This window comes from Hippopotamus amphibius, chromosome 5 (genome assembly GCF_030028045.1).
Source record: "Hippopotamus amphibius kiboko isolate mHipAmp2 chromosome 5, mHipAmp2.hap2, whole genome shotgun sequence".
Lineage (NCBI taxonomy): Eukaryota > Metazoa > Chordata > Mammalia > Artiodactyla > Hippopotamidae > Hippopotamus > Hippopotamus amphibius.
Genome location: NC_080190.1, coordinates 49,602,337 through 49,628,022, shown reverse-complemented (window position 1 = coordinate 49,628,022; position 25,686 = coordinate 49,602,337). Strand labels below are relative to the sequence as shown.

General features: G+C 49.7%; 1 protein-coding gene across 1 annotated transcript in view; it reads left to right on the top strand.

The window, feature by feature from the left end:
• The window catches only part of CHAT (choline O-acetyltransferase), a 48,114-nt gene that overhangs the window by 8,449 nt on the left and 13,979 nt on the right, over positions 1-25,686 (top strand). The window contains exons 6-9 of the mRNA XM_057736138.1: positions 3,424-3,604; positions 5,480-5,657; positions 21,985-22,154; positions 25,466-25,566. Coding sequence (XP_057592121.1) covers positions 3,424-3,604; positions 5,480-5,657; positions 21,985-22,154; positions 25,466-25,566 — 630 coding nt within the window. The remainder of the gene's footprint in view (positions 1-3,423; positions 3,605-5,479; positions 5,658-21,984; positions 22,155-25,465; positions 25,567-25,686) is intronic.

Below are 25,686 nucleotides of genomic sequence, written 5' to 3'. Positions count from 1 at the left end.
TTTCCAGCTCTGTGTTCTAGGCTCCCATCACAGAGCAAATGACTCCCCTGCACTTCCTGAGCATCAGAATGACTTTTACCCCAGCTGGCCCAGCCATTAACAGTTACTTTTCCCAGGGTAAGCATGATCCCCCCTTGATCTCTTTAAAATGCCCCCCTCCCTCCATACCACTTATATACACACAAGTCATGATTCAGTGTGTCAGGCATCTAGAGAGCACATCAAAAGGCGGGGAAGGAAAAGCTGCTGGAGGGAGGTGATGGTGAATTCGGCTTTGCTGCTCGCTACTTGAAAGGAATGGTCTCCCCACTCTGAGCCTGTTTCCTCAACCCCATCAAGCTTGAGAAATGAGTGAGCTGACTCAGAGGACACAAAGGCGTCCTAATAGGTGGCGAGAGCTGCATAAGCGCAGTGGGTCATCCCTGATTTTAGGAGGAAAGTCCTCTTTCCGGCCAAGCACCAAGTGCCCAAGAGCAGCACAGAGAGTAAGTGGGTGTGGGGGACTCAGTGAGAGAGTCTCAGGGTCCCCAGAGGCAGGTAATATAAGGGCATCAGATGCTGAAAAGAAAGAGGGTTCAAAGCAGTGCCCATTGCACAGACAAGGAAGCCGAGGCTCAAAGAGGTTAAGGGCCTTGTCCAAGGTCACACAGCAAGGAGGTGGCAGAGTGAGGAAGGCACAGGGGCAAACTTCACTCCTTTTTTAATTTGTCCAACCTAGTCTTACCCAACCTTGGAGGGGAGGCTTAGACCTGCAGCCGCTCCAGGGTAGGGCACTTCCTCTGAAGAGGAGAGGGCAGGCCCCCAGACCCAAAGTGCAGAGTGGCTCAGGGCTTGGGCCCTGGGGTCAGCAGATCTGAGTCTGAATTCTGACACCCACAACACAGGACGTGTCGATCTTGAATGAGTAATCACACCCAGCTATAGACCCCGTCTGTTAAACGGAAGTAATAACAGAAGCCACCTCTTGGGGCTTCTGTGCCTGTCCTATGAGATGGTGCCTCAAAGCTTTCAGCCCTAAGCTAGGCATAGAGCAGTTTCTCCAAGCGTTTCTGAACCAAACACTCCTGGACTTCTGTCTGCTCACTCCTCCCCACACCATTCCCTCGCTGGGTCTCCAGACCTTCCGGCACTGTCTCCAGGTGCTTTTTTTAGGCGTCTCTCTTCCCTGTTGGGAGCGTTCTGCCATGCCCAGAACTCAGTGCTGCAGACGCTCCCCCTCTCTGACTTCAGAGAGCTCCATCCCTTACCTTGTCCAGCTAGACAGCAGAGGAGGAAGGGCACGGCCCCCCCCCATGTCCTTGTACCCTTCCATCGCTGACAGTCTAAACCCTGGACTGCTGTGTGTGTGTGTGTGTGTGTGTGTGCATGTGTGCATGCGTGTGCGTACACTCACCCAGACACTCACACACACGCACATCCACATGAAGTGTCGCACATCTGATCTCTGTAAGTGTCATAAGGCTGGAACCTTATGCCACTGCCCAAGTGCCTGTTTTGGACCCTTCATTCACTCATTTATTCATCTGCTCACTTTGCAAATTGATGTTGGGAAGGTGACGGAAAATAAGGCCCCATCCTTGTCTTCGAAAGGTTCTCATACTGTTTGGCAAGACAGACACATCGACAGCACAAAATACGGCCGCACGGGTCCCCCTGAGCCCCACACTGTATTATCCAACCCCATGATGTCCTCACCAGGGCGCCTCCCAGTCTTTGCAAACTGAGTCATCCCCAGTGGGCTTTTGGGCCCTCTCCCCATGTCCCAGCGGTCCCCTCACCTTGTCCTGCCATCTCAGTAAACTCACCACACACCCCTGGTGGTGAATCCAGGACCTTAGAAATCCCCCACGGTGTCTTTCTCCCTCACCTGCTCATCTAGTCCAAGTTCAGGTGCATCACTCTCCCTCCAGAACCCATTCCCATGCCCCCCTCCTCCTCCCACCAGCCTCCCCTGGCCCATCACCTTCCCAGCAGCCCATAGCCCCCTTCCTGGTTCTTCCTGTGACCTGCTTCCACCCATTCTCCACACAAACCAGGGCCATTATGAAAGCAAAACAGATCAGATCATGCCCCTTAATGCTGTCGCCTTCTGGGGCTTTGACTGCCCCAAGAATGAAACGGCATCATCTTCTGCTGCCAAGAAGACCCACAAGTCTCCCCACCTCTCTGGCCATCTCTTTACTGAGCTTTAGTGCACTGGCTTCCTTCACCTTGGATGGATGTTCCTCAAATGATCTATGGTAAGGGACCAATATATATTTTTTATTTAGTAAAGTGTTTGTAAAACACCATAAAAATGAATCAGCAGAAAAATGGCACAAAGGTACAAAATACGAGACCATTTGTTTTATCATTAGATTCAACACGCACAAACATCCTCTGTCAACTTGTTACAAGTTTCCGAAAGCTCCCTCTGCAGTCCCACACTCACCCTGTTGTGGGTTGGTCATTACAATTCAGTCTGACACCCACACTTGGAGCAGCAGGGCTGTGGGACAACCTCCCCAGCCCACCTCCTGGCTGCCTCTTACCCTCAGGGCTCAGCTCACAGGTCTGGTCCTCAGTGACCCTGTCCCTGGCCAGTCACTGTCTCATCACCCTGTCTCACTACCTGCTTGCTGTCTTTGCTCCACTGTGTACCCCAGACCTGTGCCCCATTAGAACAGGAAACTCAGGTCTTGGTTTGTAGCTATATGCCCAGATCCCAGAATGGTGCCTGGCCCAGGAGACTGCTCAGTTTTGGCTGAAAAGATGGAAGGATGGAAGGAGGAAGGAGGGAAGGAAGAAAGGAAAGAAGGGAGGGAGGGAGGAGGGAGGGGAAAAAGAGACAGAAAGAGAGAGAGAGAAAAGAAAAAGGAGGAAGAGGAGGGGGAGATGGAAGGTGGGGAGGAAGAGGAGGAGACAGAAGGAGGAAAGACAGGGAAAGAAAGTGAGAGAGAAGGAGGAGGAGGAAGGGGAAGTGGAGGAGGAGAAAAAGGAAGGAAGAAAGTACACAAGACAGGCTGAGACCACAGGAGAAAAAGAACTTTCCACCTTAAACTCAGAGGAGGTTTCCAGAAGAGGTGATGAGGGGGTAGGCTCTAAAGAGAGTGGAGGGAGTTTTCTAAATACATTAGGTGAGTGCAGGAGTGAGGGTGAAGGCCTGCCAAGCAGAGCAGCAGAAGCAAAGGCCCAGAGGGCTGAAATGGCCAGATCCGCACCTGTGCACGTGTAGTGCATGAGCCTGGGGTGAGGGAGACTAACGGAGGCCAGGGACCCCCCTGAGGGTCTCCCTGGGGCGCTCCACTCCTTTAGAAAGTGGGGAATCACGCCCTTTGACGGCCATGGTCATGCACTTTTGGTGTTGGTGCTCCACTTTGCCTAATCAGGTTCGAGTAGAACCAGCTCTGATTCCCTGCCTCCCTTCCCTCTCTCCCCCTCCAGCCACGCCATCCCCACCGACTGTGCCAAGGGCCAGCTGTCAGGGCAGCCGCTCTGTATGAAGCAATACTACGGGCTCTTCTCCTCCTACCGGCTCCCCGGCCACACCCAGGACACGCTGGTGGCCCAGAAGAGCAGTGTCATGCCAGAGCCGGAGCACGTCATCGTGGCCTGCTGCAACCAGGTCAGTGGCCCCTTGCTGCTGCTGCAGCCTCTCGGGCTTGGGGAGGGGCGCACGTGTGCTCATCCGTTCCTGCTTCTCCAAGGGTGCTCAGCCCCTCCTGGGGTCACTTGGTGAGCTGCGGCACGGTGGCCCCAAAGTGGGGTCTCTTGATTCCTGGTCAGTCCCATTTCTCTCCACCGGTTGGATTTTAAGAATGAGGAAAGTCGTCAGTCGAGAGTGCCTTCAGTGGGTTTCCATTTCAGTCCTGACCAGCCAGGTCAGGTTCAAAGAACCGCCTGCATGGACTGAGGGTCGTTAATGAGACCTAGCATGTCCTCACCCCTCCCACATGCAGTTGCCCAAGCCTTCCTGGAGACCAAACACAAACAGACGGACAGCTTACAGACTGACTGTCAGAGCCTCCATGTCCAGACTGCGGGCTTGGCACTTACATTCATCCCACCTGATCCTATGAGGACCCTGCAGAGGGGGCCTTGGAATCTCCATTTGACAGAAGAGGAAATGAGACTTAGGTTAAGTGGCTTGTCCAAGGGTGAGAAGTCCTCCTAGGTCTGCCAATGTCACAAGCCCACAAGGTCCTCAAACTGGGTTCCAGGGAACAAAAAAGAGTCCGTAGGGGCCCAGGGGACAGGCTGAGCGTGAGGACTTCTGACACCAGACGGTATATTCTATGTATTGAGGCTCCATCTGACTAAAAGCTGTTTTGTTTTTTGTTAACACCCAAATTTGACACCCACCCCAGGGAATCCCCTGGTATTTGTTCTACAGTGTTTTCTTCTTGGGCTCATCTAACATTTTCAGTCTAAGTTGGGAACCCTAAGTCTGACATTTGAGGATGGCTGTTCCCAGGCTCGAAGCACACCTGACTCCTGGCTGGCCACAAAACGAGAACCTTTCTCCATCTTCATTCAAAAGTCAAACCCAGAATTTCCCAGCCCTCACATGCCATAGAATCCATCCCTTCCAGAAACACTCTCTCTCGGGACTCCCGCTCTGAACCAGGCCACCTGTATGCTGTTCAAGGGATGGCACCAGACATTTGTGTCAACCAGCTGAGAAGGGATCTTGACCTGGGGCTAGGAATAAAACCCTTGACAATGCCCGAGGCTCTAGCTTCAAAGCTACTGAATGACAGCTCACAAGCCTTGCATCCAAAGCACATGCAGGTACACATGTATATGTGCACACGTGTGCATAGAGCATTTTATGTGCTGTTTTTCCATTTTAATCATCCTCTGCATATTATTTGCTGACTTGCTTTTTTTCTCCACTCACCAGCATGTTTGAGATCTATCCCTGTAGCTGCATCTAGAGCTAGTTCATCCCTTTTAACTGCTGGATAAACATGCACTGGACGGTACCCCACAATTTACTTAGCCATCCCCCCACTGGAGAACACTTGGGCTCTCTCTACCGTTTTGCTGTTACAAACAAGGCTGATATGCACATTCCTTTATATGTCTTCCAGGGCAGAAGAGTTTACGTTTCTCTAAGCCTTAGGCTAAAGTAGGTATTTATAAGAGTGATTGCTGAATCACACGGCATGCACACTTTCAGTTTTGATTGACACAGCCCTCCAACAGCAGTTGTATCAATTTTGACTCAATTCCCCACAAACATATGGTTTTATGTCATCTAGGAGCTACAGAAACAAATTTTCTTTAGCTAAGTTTAATCTGGCCTTCTCTGATTTGGGGCAGTTTGGAGTCCAGCACAGTTGACAGTGTTGGGTTGGACCCCACCCTGTGACTCTTCAGAACCATCACATACCTTGGGAACCATGGGCCTGAGCTTCCCGTCCTGGGAGGCTCAGGGAGGGCCTGACGCCTTGGGCCGGCTGCCCTGAGTGACGTCTTTGACCTGTTTCCCCCACAGTTCTTTGTCTTGGATGTTGTGATTAATTTCCGCCGTCTCAGTGAGGGGGATCTGTTCACTCAGTTGAGAAAGATAGTCAGGATGGCTTCCAACGAGGATGAACGCTTGCCTCCAATCGGCCTGCTGACGTCAGACGGGAGGAGCGAGTGGGCTGAGGCCAGGACGGTCCTCGTGAAAGGTTAGCAGCAGTGCCCAGCGCGTCTCCACGCTCATCTCACCCTCACGTCCATCGGCTCCCCTCCCTCCAGGGTCAGGCACCGTGTCTCATTCCCATTTGCCATAGCACGTGGAGCTCAGCCATCCCTCCAGCCCAGCACCAGAGGGCACATCCTGCTGTCAGCCAAGGTGCCCTGAAGCTGAAGGCACCTTTTGTACCCTTGTAATTCCTCTGACCATGTGCTAGGGTTTCTGGGTGAGGCGGACTAGCTCCGGAATCCAAGGATGTCCGGGAATATTGAAGGAGGAAAGGTTCCGAGCTGGGGGAAGGCCAGCTGCAAAGAAGCAGCTGTGTTTTACTGGTGGGCAGGGATGGTACTCATTTCAAGTGTCTGAGTCCCTGGGAGAGCTGTCGGGTGGGGATTCAGGATGGAGCCCTCCTCTGGGAGGGTGGTTGGCTGCCTCCTTCGCGTGATTTCTTGGTCCCAGGACTCTTCTTCTTCAAGCTGACCCTATCCTTCCGGCTGCTGCTCTTATGAAAGTTTCTAAGCATTCCCATAAGAAATCCAGCAATAGCCTTAAAATTTTCAAATAATCCTTCTGGAAACTACTTTTCAAACCCAAAGTGAGACCTATTCTCAGGACCTGGATGGAGAGCCTTTTGCCTATGTTAGAGATTCCTGGATGAGGGATGACACTTCTGTGAGCCTCTATCTGCCCCTCAGGCTTTGATGCAGCCAAGTGACCATTCAGACTCCCTAAGTGTCTGTAAGCTGAGGATCTGGGCTGGGCCTGGGGAGTGTAAGGGACAGAGAGGATGAAACCCCTGGCCCTGAGCAGCCCCCTCGATAGGAATCGGGGAAGGGAGGGCAGAGAGGGGAGCACATTCAAGTACACAGTAGTGCAGTGTCTACCTATGTAAGGCAGTAGAGCCAGCAGGTGCCAAATAGATGCTCTGGGACTTCAGAGAGGGGAGGGAGCCCTTCCAATTGGGAGGCTTTTGAAAGGCTTTGTAGGAAGAGGTGGGAATTGAGCAAAGCCCTGTGACGTGAGTGAGAGGGGCAGGAGGGAAGGACAGCCTCCAGGCAGGCAGACCACCTGCGGCCCAGGTCTGCACTGCCCATCACCCTGAGGAGAGCAGCCTGGCCAGTGAAGATGGTCATGCTGGACATACTGGGAGAATGAGAAGGTGGTGGGGCTTGGCTCTCTGGCAGAAGGCACTTCCCTCTCTCTAGAAACTTCTTCCCCCAGGGCTGGCTCTCTCCTTGCGCCATGCTGAGCTCAGCTCAGGCGTCCCACCCTAGACCTCCTTGAGCATCTGTCACTTTTTCCCAGCACGCTCTGTCCCCTTGCCCCATTTCCTCATCCTGATTGCATTTCTCGCTCTCTGAAGCCAGCTTCTCATCTGTTTAACTCATGCTGAGTATCCTCCCCCCACCCCCGCTCTCCCCTGCCGCAGCCTGTAAGGTCCAGGAGGACAAGGGCCTTACCTGGTTTAACTTCTGCATCTGCTGTGCCAAACACAGTTGGTCCCCAATTATATTTGTGAAATAAAAGAATGAAGGACTACTAAGGATACGGGGCCCAGACCTCTTTCCCACTTACCGACGATGAATTTTTGTTTTATTCGATTGTTAGGCACCTTCGAGTGCTTGGTCTTAAATTGAAGGCTGCATGGATCACAGAGAGGTGTAAGAGTTGACCCTGTTCTCACCAACCTCTCTGCTAAGTGGGGGAATTAATAACTTATGATTTGAAAGTGAGTTAATTCCCTCAGGAGATCATGGTGTAATCGAATCCCACTCTTCTCCCCTCCAGGGACAGAGACAGGCATCAAAAGAATTGCTTCTGCTTCCAGCACGGTTCCCACTTTATTAGCAGGCCAGGCCCAAGCCATCTCTCTGCAGGACTGACCAGGATTGCCTTGGGGTCTGAGTGCTTGGGTGCGTTAATCAGAATTAATTTGTTAATAGCACTTGATCTGGCTTTCTGAATGGAAGCGCTGTTTCTAAAGGAAGCACGGCAGAAAGGAGGGGATGCATACGCGCCTTCCCTTTGGAAATCTAATTAATCCAGTTAGCACTGACTGTGTCATCTGCACAGCGGGAAGCTGATCCTTCACAGAGCTCTCCTCTCTGGAGCGCCCCTTCCCACGGAAGGAAAACAGGGAAACTACTTATGAAGCAATTCCAGTGTAAATGTGAAAGATTAAGGCAGCTTGGGCTACAGTTGAGAGTGAAGATGGAAAGACATGGGTGGGGTATTGATAAGTTTCAAACTAGAAGTGACAATGAGGAAAAAAAGAATGAGCAAGAGTCCTATGTTTTTGATTCGAGCAAATTTTGAATAGATACCATTCAGTGGTACCATTCACTGAGATGAGAACCAGGTGAGGGAAGTGGCTACAGAACGGAGAGGTCCTTTCCAAGTATGTTAGGGCTGGAAACGACTTGAGTCATCTAAGTGGAGACGTCAAGCTTAGATCTATGTGTCTGGAGCTCAAGGGAGAGGTCGGTATAGAGATATAAATTTGAGAGCCATCAGCACAGAAGTGATATTTAAAGTCATGGACTTGGATGAGATCATCTGGAAGCGGAAGAATGGGGCCTTGGAGGTCAGAAAGATGCAAAGGCGATTGAGAAAGAGCAGTCTGTGAAGTTAAGAGGAAACCAAGAGATGAGTCACAAAGATCCAAGAGGGAAAAGGAGAGCCGCCAATCACGAGGGGTGATGCTGGGAGCTCGCGGAAGAACAGGACAGGGAGGAGACTCTGGACTTGGCAACCCTAAGTCATCCATGACCTTCACCAAAGTCAGACTAGAGTACTAGGAAGGGGGAATGGTTGTATGCTGGTGGAAGCCGTCCAACAGCGGGAAGGAATTGTTGATGAGATGGTCACTGAGTAGAATCAGGAAGGATGGATGGTTCTTTTCAGACATTTTGGAACTAGAAGGAGCATAAAAATGGGAGTGGTGGGAAGAGGCTGGGGGTCAAGGGAAGTGTTTTTAGTGGGAGAAGCAAGTGCATGGGAGTAATCCAGCAAGTGAAATTGTTAATGAGGGGAGAGGAGACGAATAGAGGGGTGGAATTCTTGCAAAGGCAAAACAAGATGGAACCAGAGAATCAGAGGCCCTTGATTGGTACAGGAAAAACGGAATCTGGCCCTGAGGTCCACGGGGCTGTGGCTGCAGTGGCAGGAATATGAGGAGGTTCCCGACTGGTGGCTTCTGGCTTCAGATCAGCAGAGCCAGGGCTATGTGCCGAGAGAGGTGAGGGTGGGATTCTGGAGGCAGAAGAGAATATATTTTTCCCTCTTGCAAAGTGGGGAAAACAGCCTACTTGGGAAACTTGCTAAGATTCATGGACTGTGTCGAGCTTGTATTTGAGGGCTTGGAGTCATACATTTTAGAAGAAATTAATGAGCATTGTTTTGCAGTTTTCCCCCAACAACATTCAGATCCTGAGGTTCAGGCAAGGAGTAGCTGGGTTGCTGGGTTCAGCCAAGGTTGGGGAGCATAAGGGGGGGATCTGAACTGAGTAAAGAGGTGCCTTAGTCTGCTCAGGCTGCCATAACAACATACTACCCAATGGGCGGCTTAGACAACCGCCATTTGTCTTCTCCCACTTCTGGAGGCTAGAAGTCCAAGATCAAGGTGTCAACAGAGATGGTTTCTTCTGAGGCCTCTCTCTTTGGCTCATGGATGGCCATCTTCTCCCTGTATCCTCACATCATCTTCCCTCAGTGTGTGCAGATGTCTGTGTTCTCATCTCCTCTTCTTACAAGGACACCAGTCATGTTGGATTAGGGCCCACCCCAATGACCTCATTTTAATTTAATTACCTCTGTAAAGACCCCCCATCTCCAAATACATTCCCATTCTGAGGTACCGGGGGTTAGGACTTCAACTCAGGGAATCTGGGGGGACATAGTTCAGCCCATCACAGGAGGGAAGTGAAAGACAGAGGTGGGTGGCAGCGAGTAGAAATAGGCAGTAGGGCCGAAGGGTTTTGGAGGCGTCAGTGAGGCGAGACGTGGTACAGGGGGAGGTGACAGAGTGGGAAGCAGGAGTCAGGAGTGTGGTCAGGGTGTGGAATACTTGAACTGAGGCTTCAGAAGGGGTTGATTCCTCGTAGTGATGCGTCCCCAGATGTGATGGTGGAAGTGGGTGCTGAGGTTGGACTGTCAAAAGTAAGAAGTCAGGGGGCTGAGAAAGTAGGGTGCCAGTCAGGTCACACATGGGGACATTCAAGCTACCAGAAGGATGACCAGAGGGGTGATGAGGAGGGAAGAAGATGAGCCAGGAGCCCAGGTTGCCATAGCCAGGAGTTGTGAGGAGGTCAGTGGAGCACAGCAACGAGGAAGAGGATGTGATGGGAGGGATGAAAGCCTAGCAGCTGCAGCTCCAAAGGGAAAGGGAGGAGGAGGAGCGGTTTAGGAGCAGGAACAGAGAGGGAGAAGCCCCCTACCAATCTGGCCCCCTGGTGAGTGTGACGGGACACGACAGTCTCTTAGGAGGGTGTTCAGGGAAGTGGTGCCTCAGAGGGGCCTCCCTCCAGTTGAGGCAGAGGTGAATGGAACATGTCCAGAAAAGATGAACAGTGCAAGGGAATAGGCAGTCAGGCACCGTGAAGAGTCCAGGAAGGCAGGGGGAGGGCTGCGTCCACAGAGCTGACACTGGAGCAGCACGGGATGGGAGCGTCAGGGAAAGACACAGGCATGGTGGTCATCGTTGCAAGTGTTGCTCCCAAAGCCCTAACCTCTGGGAAACCTCTCTCTCTCCCGGTTCCAGGAGCAGCTGCTGACTATGGCTGTGAGGCTGGGCGTCTTTCTGGCTCACAGTAGAACCACAATTAACTCTGTGAAATGGCTTAATCTTTCCAGGGTATCTCAGCTGAAGTCCTGAGGGCTCCACCTCCCTTCCTCAGACCCGGTCAGAGACCAGTGTCCATGGGCACTGGGCCCAGGCTGGCACTGTCCAGCAAGAGGCTTCGGCCAAGCTGAGCTCCACTTGCCCTCGTAGAAGCATAGACCAAGCAGCCTGAGCTCAGACAAAATCGTTCCTGAATTCTCACTGGGTCATCTGACACCCTGAGGGTCGGTTGATTTCATCAACACACTCTCTTTCCAGAGATGGTCCCTGATCCCCCAACCAGGATGGCTCCCTCTGTGTGCCCCCAGCCTGCCTAGCCCAACCCCTGCCAGAACATTGAGAGGGTAGAGCTCACAGAGGTCCAGTAACTGCCAGTGGGGCACAACCCATATCGAGTGCCCTCCTAGGGGGCCAAGGACTCCCAGGACCTGCTGGGACCATCACTGCCCTGACGCCTGCCATCTTGCTGGCGAGACCAGAATAAGCAGAATCGTTAGGACAAGAGTGGACAGGATAAAGCCAAGGAGGGTCTCCACTAGGAGCCCTGTGGGAATTTGGGGGCCTCAGCCCTCTGTACATCATGCCCAGGAGGACTTCCTGTGCCAAGTAGGACTGGAGGCTAAACCCAGGTGGGTTGAGGTCGATATGACTGGGGCTAGCTGAGGACATCAGGATCATCTAGAGAGCCCCTAAACAAACAAACAACAAAAAAACAGACTCCTGGGCCCTGGTGATTTTCCAGTGGGACTGGAGTGAGGCCAAGGAATTTGTATTCTTAAAGCACCCTCAGGTGTAGCCTAGGTTGGGACCCACTTATTCAGATATTAATGGCTACTGTGCACAGAGGTTCCCCTTGGTGCTGGGCCCTGTCCTGGGTGCTTTCTGTCCCTTGTTTCTGTAAGTCTTCATAATAGCCTATGAGGTGGGGATTTCATCCCCACAGAGCAGAGGAGGCTGTGTCTCCCACAGGTTGAGGTAGTCCCCATCCTTACAGGTGGTGGGTGGTGGAGCCAGGACTGACCAGGGAACATCTGTCTCCCCAGCTTGAGATCCATGGGGCCCAGCAGGCAAGGGTGGGATTCGGGCCTCAGGAGGGCCGTCCGCATCCTCTCAGGACCTCCCTCCCCCCCCAACGCGAAGCTATGGCCTTCCTGAACCCAGGAGGAGCCAACACCATTGTCCTGGTCTGGAAATTTAATTAGACATCCAGCCCTGAGCCTGGAAGACTACAGTGCTTGTCAATTTGTAGGAAAAGGATAGCCGGCTCGGAGACCCCCCCTCTGCCCCAGCCCGCTGGCTTGCCTGGTGCTGCGAACAGACTTTGGAGGCAGATGCCTCTGTTTACACAGTCTCGTAAATATTTATCCCCAGCAGCCAATTAGAGCTGAGCCACTGCTTTCAAGGAGGGAACTGACAGAAGGGAACTGTGTCTGCAGAAGGCCTCCTCGGTCATGGTTTACAAGAACCACTCAGGATGGGGCATTTTGCACTTTAAATATTGTCATCCAGAGATAGGCAAGTCTGCTGATTTGAAAACCAATTACACATTAGCAATAACAGCCTCTGATTTAATTGGCCCAGAAATACCTCCTGGGCTCTTGAGGCTGAATGCTGATTTCTTTCTTGGGGCCAACCCCTCCCTCCCACAGTGGAAGCATGAAGGTTTTCATGGATGAGAAAATCCAGACAGGGAGAGGCATGTGGTCCAAGGTGAGAGGTCTGGGCTTGACCTGCCCCTCAGGTCAAGGGGGCCTGGCATGAGCCTGGCTATCTAGACCACGATGTGGAGATGGCAGCTCCACCCCATGGACAGGATTGAGGGGATGCAGAGGGGATGCAAAGCAGGTGGTCTGGTGCCTGGTACACAGAGGGTGATCACTAAATGATAACTCTTATTAGATTTGGGGGAATACTCTGGGGATGTTTTGCCCAAGCCCACAACCTCTCTGGAAAAATCTGGTGAACTGAAAATGGACACCTGTTGATGGGCACTTCCCTTGCAGTCGGTGGCAGTGGCCCATGGCCTCAGAATGAATGGCCTATAACCTTTATTGACTCTAGGGTGCTATTTTGCCCCCACCCGGGCTCCCCATATACCACGTGCTCTGTGTGCACAACTCCAGACACCTGTCCTCTTCCATTTCTCACTGGGTACCATCTCTCTGGCCCTCACTTTCTATTTCATGGGTAGCACTATGATATTTGGTTACAAGGCTGCTAAGAAGTTTCGGGTGTTTTTGCATCACCTGCCCTTCTCCACTCACCACCCTTCCCCTAATTCGGGAAGTATGCTAGCTCTTTAAATCTGTCTTTGTGGGAAGGGTGGCTAAAACCCAGAGGAAAGAGCAATTCCTGGCTCCTGACTTCTTTTTTAAAAAAACTAAATTAAACTTATTTAGAGGTAATTGTAGATGCACATGCACTTATAAGAAATAAACTTGCCTGTACCATTTCCCCCCACAATGGTAACATCTTGCAAATCTTACAGTATCACAACCAGGACCCTGACATTGATACAGTCAAGATACAGAGCATTTTCATCCCCACAAGCATCCCTGGTGTTCCCTTTACAGCCACACCCACTTCCCTTCCACCCCATCCCTCCTTAACCCCTAGCAACCACTAATCTATCCTTCATTTCTATGTTTCTATCATATAAATGGAATCATGCAATATGTAACATATGAACATATATGTATAGGTTTTTGTGTGATCATAAGTTTTCATTTCAGAAAAAAATGTTCAGGAATGAAATCGCTAGGTCATATGATACTTACATGCTTAGTTTTTCAAGAAAATGGTCAAAATGTTTTTCAGAATGACTACCATTTTATAAATCCATCAGCAACGTGTGAGTAATCCAGTTTCTCTGCATCCTTACCAGCATTTGGAATTGTCACTACTTTTTACTTTTATTTTACCCTTCTCATAAGTGTGTAGTGATCTTACTATAGTTGTAATTTACGTTTCTCTAATGACTAATGAATATCTTTTCATTTGCTAATTTCCCTCTATAGCTCATCTTTTGGGAAATGTCATTTCATGTCTTCTGCTCATTTTCTAATTGGATTATTTGGGGTTTGGGGTTTGGGTTTTGTTTTTTGTTTTTACTGTGAGTTCTGAGAGTTGTTTATATATTCTTTGCTAACCTTTTATTGGATATGTGGCTTTATATTTTTTTCCAATATGTAGCTTATCTTTTCACCTTCTTAACAGGGTGTTTCACTAAGGAAATGTTTTTAGTTTTGACGAAATCCAGGTTATCAATTTTTTTCTTTTATTGATCACACATTTGGCATCAAGTCTAAGAATTCTTTGCCTAGCCCTAGATCCCAAAGATGAGTTTCTCCTATTTTTTTCTAAAAGTTTTATAATATACATGTAAGTTGACAATCAATTTTGTATTAACTTTTTTGTAAGATAAGAGATTTTTATCCAAGCATTTTTGGGGAGGGGTGCCTATGAGTGTCCAATTGCTCCAATAATATTTGTTGAAAAGGCTATCCTTCCTCCATTGAATTACTTTTGCACCTTTGTCAAAATCAAAGGAATATTTGTGTTAGTCTATTTTGGGGTTTTCTATTCTCTTCCATTGATCTATGTGTTCATCTCTCTGCCAATACTGCACATTCTTGGCTATGTAGCTATGTGATAAGTCTTTAAATTGGATACACTGGATCTTCCAACTTTATTCTGCTTTAAAATTGTTTTAGCTATTCTAATTCCTTTGCCTTTTCACATAGATTTTAGAATAATCTTGTCTATATCTACAAAAAGTCTTGCTGGGATTTTGATGGAAGATGTGTTAAGCTTGTATATCAGTTTGGGAAGAATTGGCATCTTCACCATGTTGAGTTTTCCAAAGTGTGAATATGGTATGTCTCTCCATTTACTTAGATGTTTGATTTTTTGCATTAGTGTTTTGTAGTTTCAGTATACAAGTCCTGTATGCTTTTGTTAGATTTATATCACAGTATTTCATTTGTTTTGCATGATTTAAATGACATTATACTTTTAATTTTGATGTTCACGTTTTTGTCACTGGTATGCAGAAATACAATTGAGTTTTGTATGTTTATCTCATACCGTGTGAACTTCTAACTCATTTATTAGTTCTAGGTGGTTTTTTTGTAAATTCCTTATGATTTTTTACATAGACAAGTCATGTCTTATGAAAATAGGCACAGCTTTTTTTCTTTCGGATATGTTTCCTTTTTACTCCCTTTTCTTGCCTTTTTTGTGCTGCCAGAACTTCCAGTATTATGTTGAATAGCCGTGGTAAGAATGGGTATTCTTGTTCTTCTTGTTCCTCATCTTAGGGGCAAGGCACGCAGTCTTTCCACCCTTAAGTATGATGTTAGCCATAGCCATTTTTTTGGAGATGCTGTTTATGAAGTTGAGGAAATTCCCTTCTATTCCTGGCTTTCTGAGATTTTATCATGACAAGATGTTGAATTTTGTCACTTGTACTTCAGCAGTTGATATAATCATGTGATTTTTCTGTTGTCTGTTAATACAGTGGATTACATCAATTGATTTTCAAATATTGAACCAGGTTTGCATTCCTGGAGTAAGCCCCCTCAGTCACAGTGTATAATTCTTTTTACATGTTGCTTAATTCTATTTGCTGATATATTGTTAACTCTTTGTGTCTGTATTCGCGAGGGTTATTTGTCTTGTAGTTGGTTGCTTTTTTCATGTGTTTGGGTGTGGTGGTGGTGGTATACTGTTTTATCTGGTTTTGGTGTCAGGGTAACACTGGGTTCATAAAATGAATTGGGACATATTCCTTCCTCTTATATTACCTGGAAGAAATTGTGTAGATTGGAGTTCATTGTTCCCTACACGTTTGGTAGAATTCTCTAGTGAAACCATCTGGGCCTGGAGATTTTGGTGAGGAGTTTAAACTTACAAATTCAATTTCCTTAATAATTACAGGCTCTCCAAATTATCTGTTTCATATTTAGTGCATTGTGGTAGTTTATTCTTTTCAAGGGATTGGTCCATTTCATCTAAGTTGTAAATTTATGTCTGTAGAGATGTTCATAGTATTTCTAAAAATTTGTCTTTTTGATGTCTGCAAGATTCCTAGAGATGTGCCTGTTTAATGCCTGATATTGTGTCTTTTCTCTCTTTTGTTTTTGTTAGTCTTGCTAGAGATTTGATTGATTTTTTAAAGGAAACAGCTTTCTTTTCATTGATTTTATTTTTTTTCTCCTGTTTTCAATATCACTGATTTCTTCTCTTTGTTATTTCCTTCCTCCTCCTTGTTTTAGGTTTATTTTGCTCTTTTTTCCCTAAGTTCTTGAGGTGAGAGCTTATATTATTTGTTTGAGACCTTTCCTCTTCCCAGTGCAAGCATTTGTGCTATACATTTCCCTCTTAATTAAGCTTTAGCTGTGTCTCACAAATTTTGATATGGTGTATTTTTATTTTCATTTATTCCAATGTTTGTTTTTTAATTTCCTTTAAGATTTCCTCTTTGACCCATGGGTTATTTGGAAGAGTGCTGTTTAGCTTCCAAATATTTGGAACTTTTTCTTTTATTTTTCTGTTGTTTTTAAAACTCTTGATTTCAGTGGTCAGAGAACACATTTTGTATGATTTCAATTCTTTTCAATTTGTTGAGGGTGTTTTATGGCCTAGGATATGGTCTACTGTTGCATGTATGTTCCATGGACACTTGAAGAGAATGTGCATTCTGCTGTTGTTGGGTGACGTGTTCTATCAATAGATGCTGTTGATTGGTGGTGGTGTTAAGTTCTTTTATATCCTTGCTGACTTTCTGTAGCTGTTCTGTCAAGTATCAAGAGAGGGGTGTTGAAGTCTCCAAATGCGCTTGTGGATCTGTCAATTTTCCCTTCAGTTCTGTTCGTTTTTGCTTCACATATTTTGAGGTATGTTTGGCAGATACACATTTAGGTTTGCTATGTCTTCTTGGTAGACTGACCCTTTTGTTTCATGTAATATCCCTCAACATCTCTTGTAATTTTCTTTGCTCCAAAGTTTACTTAATCTGATATTAATATAGTCACTCCTGCTTCCTTTACATTAATATTTGTTTGATATGTCTTTTTCCTTTTCCTTTCAACCAACCTATATCATTATATTTGGTGTGAGTTTCTTGTAGATAGAATATAGCTTGGACATACTTTTGTCGGCATCCTCATAGCCTCTAGAGGCTGGTAGTATAAAGATCACCCCAGAAGCCAGAGTAGAGAAGAATTTGAGAGGTGTGATGGCAGATTTTCCTCCCCAAAAGAGCTATGATTCCTTTATCTGGGGAGGAAAGATGCTCAGATGTGACTGATAAATGTTTAGAGGCTCTAAGTGTCTGAAAAGGAACCCAGTGCCGCCATCTCACTGGACTATGTGAGGCAGGACAGTAGAAGTCTAACACGGGTCATCTTCCCAGGGACTAGATCAGAGAAAACAGGCATCCCAGAGAGGGCTATGTGTCTATGTGTGTGTACGTGCACGTGCACAGGTGGGTGTGTTGGGGAGCAGCACCTGAGGGGTCTGCAGCCCTTCAAAAGCAGAGGTGCTGTGTTCATTTTATCTTTGCTCACCTTAGCCACAGTCTGGAAACTTTCAACCTCTAACAGAAGCTCTAGGGCCCTCCGAGGACTCATGGCCTCTGGAATTTCTGCATCGCCGAAGCTGTCAACTCCCCAGGCGTGGGTGGCAGAGCAAGCTCCTCCTATTACTCAACTCCGACTTCTGCCTATTAAGCAGGGGCTCCTTGAGGAAGATTGATTTACCACATTAAACGAGCCTCCATGTGCTCGATGAGGATGTCACAAGACAAACGGCTCCTGCCGTGTGCCTCCAGCCCACCAGCCCGTGTTTCCATTACATTTGGGCCGGAGTCATGGTGGATGAGTTTGGGTGTAGTTCATTTTCTGCCTTACACGATAAACTTGTCAGCGTTTGACCGATCAGCTACTTGTATGCAGGGAGTTCATTTGCAAGGCCACCTGGCATCCCAGCTCTGTTGTCCTGCTCCCATTTCACTCTGTCTAATGAGCCAGGACCCGGTTCCTGTTGGTTGGTGCTGAGCTCCAGGGTCCTGCTTAACCTGCACGCAGTGGTGATGGTTCAGCCCCTCCTCAGGGATCCCTCTGTCTTGCCTGGAGGTGGCTGGGGCACTGATGCCCAGGGAGCTGTCTTTTTTTGCTGCCAGCGTCAAGTCACCCAGCTAGGGAGGAACACTTCCACATTGAGGTATTGAGGGATATTACATATTACCAATCCCCCTACTCTTCTGTACAGACGCTGCATCAGACCTGCTCCCCTGCCTCTGAGCTGGACAGACCTGCTGTGGGCTTCCTAGGGAGCTGCAGCCTGCCCACTCCACACTGGCCTTGGGGATATTTCACAGGCAGATACCAAGTCTGGGCTCTCAAAACTCACTGAGACATGGGCCAACGTGTATAGCATCAGGGCTGCCCGTGGTCCCCAGGCCCAGGCCCTCCCCAGGCGGCTAGGCATCACTGACAAGCTCCAGCCACAAGCCTGGGTGTCTACTGCCTGGCCCTCAGAGCTTTTTCCTGCACTGTTATTTCCCTCTTGATGTGTTTCTCCCTTCCTCTCTGCCTATTTGAATCTGACCCAGGCCTGGCCATGGCCTCCCCCAGGCCCTGAAGTCACCAGCCCCCCTGAGCACAAAGGACCCCCAGAGTAGCACACAGTGCAGGGCCAGGCACCATTGGCAGGCACTCCTACAGGAGCAGAGAGGAACAAGGTGTGGAGCCTTGCAGAGGGTAAGGAATCCCTTTCCTGTCTCTATCTCTCCCTGGCCTCTTCCATCCCATGAAGCTCCATGCCCCAAAAGGAGTCATTTGCTGACTTCCAAGGGGCTGGCTGGGCTCCTCTGAGCTCCCTCTCTGGGCTGTGCCCACAGATCTCAACCTCCCCTGTCCATGCACACTCAAGTCCATTGCCAGTCACGGACACTTTCCTGTGTCCAACTAGGCTGGGGACCCAGGCCTTGCTCTCTGTGAGCTCAAAGGCATGGGAAGAGCGGGCCAGATCAGGGCTCCTGGGGCTGGACTGCCAGTGACTTGGGTCTGGGGTAGCAACAGGGTCATACACTGTATGGTAGGAGGTGGTGGGTATAGAGGTGGCTGGTCCAGCACCAGGCTCAGGTTCTATGTGAGGCCGGCCTGGTGGAGAGAGCAGAGGGGCCTTGTCTTCCCTGAGCCTGTGGTCAAGCCAGTTTGTTCCCAGTATGAGGCATCCTGGAGTTGCAGGAGCTCTCTGCGCTGCTCCCATCCACACCGGGCACAGGGCAGTTACCGTGAGAGGGTTAGGGAGCTTGGGAGGATTTGACAAGCAGAGCTTTGATAGGCAGAGAAAGAGAAGGGCTGCCATCAAAGGGCCAGCCTGTGCAATGGCGAGGGGATGAATGTGCACAGGTGACCGGGAGTGGCAGGAGGCTCCTGTGAGGTCCATGCAGGGATTCAGGGGAGGTGACCCAGAGCGGCAGCAGATGTAAGCTGTGGAGCCCAGGAGCCATGTTGAGAAGTTTGAATTCTACTTTGTGGGCAGTAGAAGTTGTATTAGGTTGAAGAGGGTGATGTGGCAACTGTGTCATACTTAAGAGGGACGGGGAGTTCCTCACCCCCACCGCCCACCACAATGGGGTCTCATTACCGTTCAGTTTCCAGGGCTGATCGCTTGAAGCTGATCAGATGAGGCAGGAAAGTCCAAGAGGCCATGTGGAAGGTGATGAGTCATCCTGGACCCATAGGGATCAAGAGGGGTCCTGAACACACAGTGCTCCCCAAACCCATATTCCAGACAGGAAGTGGGGAAGGAAGACCCAAGGATGGGCTGGCTTGCTGGTCAGCCTCATTCCCAGAGTGTAAGGTCTGCTGTGAGAGCCATCTCCTTCCCCCAGGGTTTACAAGAGGAGGGAGGAGGGGGATCGTGGGGAGTACAGACTCCTTTCCCTCTAAGACATCTGTGGACACCTCTCGTGAACCTGGAGAAATCACCCCAACAGAGCAGGGACAGCACAGGTGGCCTTAGCATCCATGTACCCAGTAGGTGTTGAGGAGACCCAGGGGAGGGTCTCAGGGATTGCCTCATTCAGGGCTGCCTGTGCTGGGGAAAGGGGAGCAGCGCAGAGAGCCCAGGGCAAGGCCAAGAGGAGGGAAGAGCAGATAGGACTTCCTTGATGGCCGCTCCAAGCCCCTAGCTGGACAGAGGAAAGGACAGGTAGATTCCCAATGTGGTCCTCACTGGCAGTGTCAGCTGTGTACTCAGCCGCCCACTGATTGGGGAAGGTGCTGCTGTGCCTGGCTCAACCCACAGGCAGGATCTGGCTGGTGAACAGTGTGGGGAGACCTAAGCCTGAGGATGTGGAAGCCGCATCTGCCCCTACTCAGTCGTTGGACTTCAGGAAGGCAGATCCCAGATGACTATGACATACGACGGGTATATTTCTTGGGTTAAGGCTCTGGAAGGAAAGAAGGCTCCAGAGATGGCGGCTGTGGTTGGGGGGTGGGCTCTGAAAAGAGAAGTTCTGATTCAGCAGTCCCTGGGGTTCCACTGGGAGGGACAGGAGTGGGAGCGTAGGGGAGCACGTGGCTGCAGAAGCAGAGGGCTGCCTGCCCAGGCTCAGAAGCGAGGGGCACAGAGCCGACTGCAGGAGGAGGGCCAGCACCCAGGAACAAGGCTGCCCAAGGGTCTGCCTTGATGCTGAAATAGGAAGGAGCTGGAAGGGGGCTCGACTGCCCTCTTGGAGGGATCTTCAGCCCCCAGAATGTTTCTCTATGACACAGAGAGTAGCATTCTGGACAGGAACCTTGTACTTAAATACCTGCAGGGACGAGAGGGTTAAATAAGTGAGAGAGGACTGGCAAACCAAGGGTGCAGCTTCCCAGCTCCAGTTAATTCCTACAGTATAAGGGTGTGAATCCAACAGAACCAGACTCTATAAGTTCGTATTAGATTTGGCCACATGGGACTGAAAATCCAAAATAATACTGGCCTAAAGGAAATAGAGATTTCTCTCTCTCTTCCTCTCTCTCGTGTATACCAGAACTGAGCCCTCCAGAGCTGATAGGCAGCTAGGATCCTTCAATCTCACCTTGAGGGTATGGCCTGCATCCTCTTGTGGCCCAAAACAGAGGCTAGAGCTCTGGCCATCACACCTATGTTCCAGGCAGCAGGATGGAGGAAAGTGGAAAGAAGGCCAAAGAGCACATGCTAGTTGTATCTAAGGAGGTTTCTTGGAAGCTGCATTTCTAGATTCTGTGAGCAGAACTGAGACACGTGATTTCCCCCAGCTGTAAGAGGAGCTGGGAAATGTAGCTGTAGTTTCGCTCATCCACGTGCCAAGCTAAAAACCAGGTGTTCTGTGACTAAAGGGAGTGTGGCTATTGGCATATGCCACATGATGTCCCTTTGCCTCCATATACCATGCACCCCCTCTTCTCATGCATAGAAGACACTGGGGCTGGGGGAGGGGTGAAAGCCTGCACTTCATCCAGCCCAGAGGTCAGGATGTGTGGGCGATGTGCAGCCCTCACCCTCAGGTCCTGAGGCCCCGCACCCTGTGTGGGGTGGTGGAGCAGGAATACTGTCACCACAGCACTCCTGGCTGGGAGAAGGGGTACGCACAGCACCAGCGGCGGCCACAGTCAGGTCCCGCTGGGCAGGCTTTGTGAATCTTCCTGTGCCCAGTGGAGGAAGCTGCCTGGGGCAGCCCATCTGGCTGGCCCAGCTCTGTTCCCCCTTGGAGAAGCCAAGCTCCCTTGGTGACATGTCTCCTGCACAACTCTGTGGCTTTTAGTCTGCCTTGATGAGTTCTCTGTGTCCAAACCTGCCCCAAAGATCTCATCTGGATATAGGTTCAGGGGCAACCTGGCCTTTCCACCTAACCTCCGCACAGAAACAACAGCTGGGGTGTTGGAAGGTGGTGGTGGGGACCTGGGAGAGCAACACCCTCGCTCCCTTACTTCCAGTTTTCACGTGAAATTGACTAATTAAAAATGTTCGGCAACTAATGTTTGAAAATCATAATTCAAGACGAATAAACTTGCCTATGTGCCAGGTGGGGCTCGCAGGTGTGAGTGAGGGGTGCCATTGGATGGGGAACTTGGGCTCCTCCTCTGGCACAGGCTGGCCTGAGGGTTCTGACGAATACGGGGAAGGCCCCACACCACCCTTTTTCATCCTGGCAGGAAGACCCAGAGACCACACATCTGGGGGCAGAACTGGCTCCAGCTGGAGGGCAGGACTCTTGCAGGGACTCTGAGGGTGAGCTGGCCCCTGGGGTTAGCACAGAACCTCAGGACAGTCAGGCTGACTTCCCGGTCCACCCCCTGGAGTGGGGGGAGGAGCTCAGGACAGGCTCAAGGTCTGGGTGTCCACACATGTGTCTGCCTGTGGTGTGTGGGGCTCTGTGGAGGGGACCCCAGGCCCAGGGCAGGGCAGGTGCCAAGTAAGGCCGTGCCTGCCTGCCCCGCAGACTCCACCAACCGGGACTCTCTGGATATGATCGAGCGCTGCATCTGCCTGGTGTGCCTGGACGCCCCGGGAGGCGTGGAGCTCAGCGACACCAACAGGGCGCTCCAGCTCCTCCACGGTGGAGGCTACAGCAAGAACGGAGCCAACCGCTGGTACGACAAGTCCCTTCAGGTAAGCCTCCCCGTGGCGTGGCTAGTGGCCCTCGCCCCCTCGTGCTCACGTCCAGCGGGCTCTCTTGCTGGTCTCTGCCGCCCAGGAGGCTGCATCTGGGGCCAAGGGAGCTGAGGAGTTGTGCCATTAGTGTCAGCCCCTGGATTGGCCAGAACTCTTCTCAGGAGCAAGTGGCCAAACTTAGCTCAAGCTCCCTAACCTTCCTGCAGCCTGTGCCCAGCCTAGGGGGCCTCTGGGTCAGATCTGGGGCTCACTCGCCATCTCCCATCACACACTGTAAGGTAGGCGCATGCCAGCGGCTCCCATCAAACAAATCCTCAACACATTCAGCAGGAAGGTACGTGAAAAGATGCTCAACATCGTTAATCATTAGAGAAATGCAAATCAAAGCCACAATGAGGTATCACCTCACACTGGTCAGAATGGGCATCATCAGAAAATCTACAAACAGTAAATGCTGGAGAGGGTGTGGAGAAAAGGGAACCCTTTTGCACCGTTGGTGGGAATGTAAATTGGTACAGCCACTATGGAGAACAGTATGGAAGTTCCTTAAAAAACTAAAAATAGAGTTACCATATGACCCAGCAATCCCACTACTGGGCATATACCCAGAGAACACCATAATTCAAAAAGACACATGCACCCCAATGTTCATTGCAGCAATATTTACAGTAGCCAGGACATGGGAGCAACTTAATGTCCACCGACAGATGAATGGATAAAAAAGATGTAGTACATATATACAATGGAATATGAGAGCCATAAAAGGAAACTAAGTTGGGTCATTTGTAGATACGTGGATGGACCTAGAGACTGTCGTACAGGGTGACGTAGGTCAGAAAGAGAAAAACAAATATTGTATATTAACACATATACGTGGAATCTAGAAAAATGGTACAGGTGAACCTATTTGCAAAGCAGAAATAGAGACACAGATGTAGAGAACAAACATATGGACACCAAGTGGAAAAAGGGAAGGTGGGATGAATTGGGAAATTGGGATTGATGTATATACACTATGTATGAAATAGATAACTAATTAGAACCTGCTATATAGCACCGGGAACGCTACTCAATGCTCTGTGATGACCTAAATGGGAAGGAAATACAAAAAAGAGGGGTTATATGTATATATATAGCTGATTCATTTTGCTGTACAGTAGAAACTAATACAACAGTATAAAGCAAATATACCCCAATTTTTTAAAAAAATCATGTCTGATGCCCAAAGATGTCAGCTTTTCTGAATTTCCATCACACTGGCCTGGCCATTTCGACACACCTCCCTTCATCCCTGAGGAGTACGGCGGCTCAGCATCTCCACAGAAGAAAAAGTCATAAAATGAATCAAAGCCATTCATATATTTTTCATTCACATGACATCAGCCCGGATACAAGACTTTGGCCTAGAGAAAAATATTCACATAGATGGGGATGAGGTTTGGGCCATTCATTCCTGTCCCGCATCCTTTTTCCCCAGCGTGCCGATCCTGAATCTAATTTTATCTATTTGTAAAGCCCCCACACTTTCACAATGACCATATCAAGTAGCACCCAACCAGCTTTATGTTTTGCTTTAGCGTCATTCACACCGGTAAGCATTTCTAGGCCACCTCTCGTTTTTCTCCCTCTCTGTCCCCTACGTTCTGCTGGTTATCCTTTTTATTGGTTTGCATATTGATTCTGCTATTTCTCATGAGTTCTCTCCGTGCCGTGCTGGCTATTTAGCCTCCACCAGTGGTGCTAATGGCTTGTAATGTTTCATGGAGCAGCTGTGGGAATGAAATGATATAATGGATGTACAGGACCTGAAACACAGTAAGCCTTGCTAGTGGTTTTTAAAAGGCACCGTTTTCCTCCCTTTCTTTTAGCAACAGGGACAGAATAGCACTAATGTGTGGGTGGGCACAGCCCTCGCCTCCTGCCTCCCGTGGATGACTGTGCCCACCTCGGGGCTCTTTTTGCAGGCAGGACAGATTATCAGGGGAGCAGGGAAAGTCAAACAGGCTCCGTGAACCTGAACTGAAGGGTTCGAGAGCGAGTCTCAGGACAGAAAGGCAGAGGACGTGGCGGAGAGATAGAGCCTGCAAGGGATGAATCTTGAGAGGAACTCTGTGGGAAGTGTGTTTGTTTGAAGGACGGGAGTAAAGGGTCGGACAGCCGGCGGACTACGAGACTGGGGCAGACAAGGGAGTCAGCTCACAGGTGTGCTCAGTTCCCCAGAAGAGGTCTCATAAAGATTTCAATAGCTTATTTGTTTGCTTGTTGGTTGGTTTGCTTGTGGCTGATGGGCTAATACCTCTTGGGTGTGATGCGGTGCTGAGATGGGCTTCAAGGCAGCCCGCTTTATTCGGGTTATGTTCTAAGAATCAGATCTCATTCTTCTCATTATTTTCCCCTAGTCTTTTTGTAAATACTAAAGTCCCTTACCCAAGGCAGCTCAATCCAGCCTTTATATAGCCATAAAAAATCATAAGTCATCTTTACAGTTCCCGTGGGCTTTCATATACCTTCTCTCTAATGCTCATATCGATCCTGTGAACTGGGCCTTATTGGATCCAGGTTAAATGAGAGCAAACCAGAGGGCTGAAGTGTCTTGTCAAGGCTCTCCCAAGCTAGCAGGTGGCAGCTACAGAACTGGAATCAGGGTCCCTGCCTTGAGGCCCAGGCAGCAGTTAATGGGGCATCCTTGGCACACTTTTCTTTCACTCCCAACAAGAGATTACTTTATTTCTCCCTAGGAATCGGCACACCATCGAAATTGGATTATTATCTTTCATTCCTCATTTAACAAAATTATCAAGCCTCTAGTATGGGGTGGATGCTGCTCTAGATCCTGGGAATAATACCAGTGGTGGCCAAACACACAGTGTCCATCAGACACGTAATCACCCAAAGCAGACCAGAATGGTAGCCCCGATGTGCACTATGAGGGGGAAACAGGGCTAACAGGAGCTGAAGGAGCGTGCCCAGGACCTGAGGAGAGCGTGCACAGCCTCGGCGTGAGCTCTTAGGAACCGCTGGGCTACTTGAGTCAGAGAGCTTTGGGCTCCACCTTCACTGTCCAGGGCATTTCCAGGAAGGAGGTCACACAGTTTAGAGCTGTCTTGAGGCTCCCATACTCTCAGGCCATGGCAATCGCGTGCAGCGTTCTTCGCAGGAGATGATGTGCTTTGGTGTCTCTGGAGGAGAGGTCGCCCTGAGAGGTAGGGGTGGTGGGCAGGATCTGGGGGTCCTGACCTGGAGTGAAGGGGCTGGTTTGGAATGCTGCCTGTCCCAGAGGTCTGCTCACATCTCTCTTCCTATTGCAGTTTGTGGTGGGCCGAGATGGCACCTGCGGCGTGGTGTGTGAACACTCCCCTTTTGATGGCATTGTCCTGGTGCAGTGCACGGAGCATCTGCTCAAGCACATGTGAGTCTGGGGGCAGGGCCCCTCCTGAGCCGCCGAGCAGCCGTGGAGCCAAAGCCAGACTGCCAAGCAGCTGGCAAGCTAGGCCAAGAAAAATGTGGGCGCCTCCGGGGGGCTGCATTA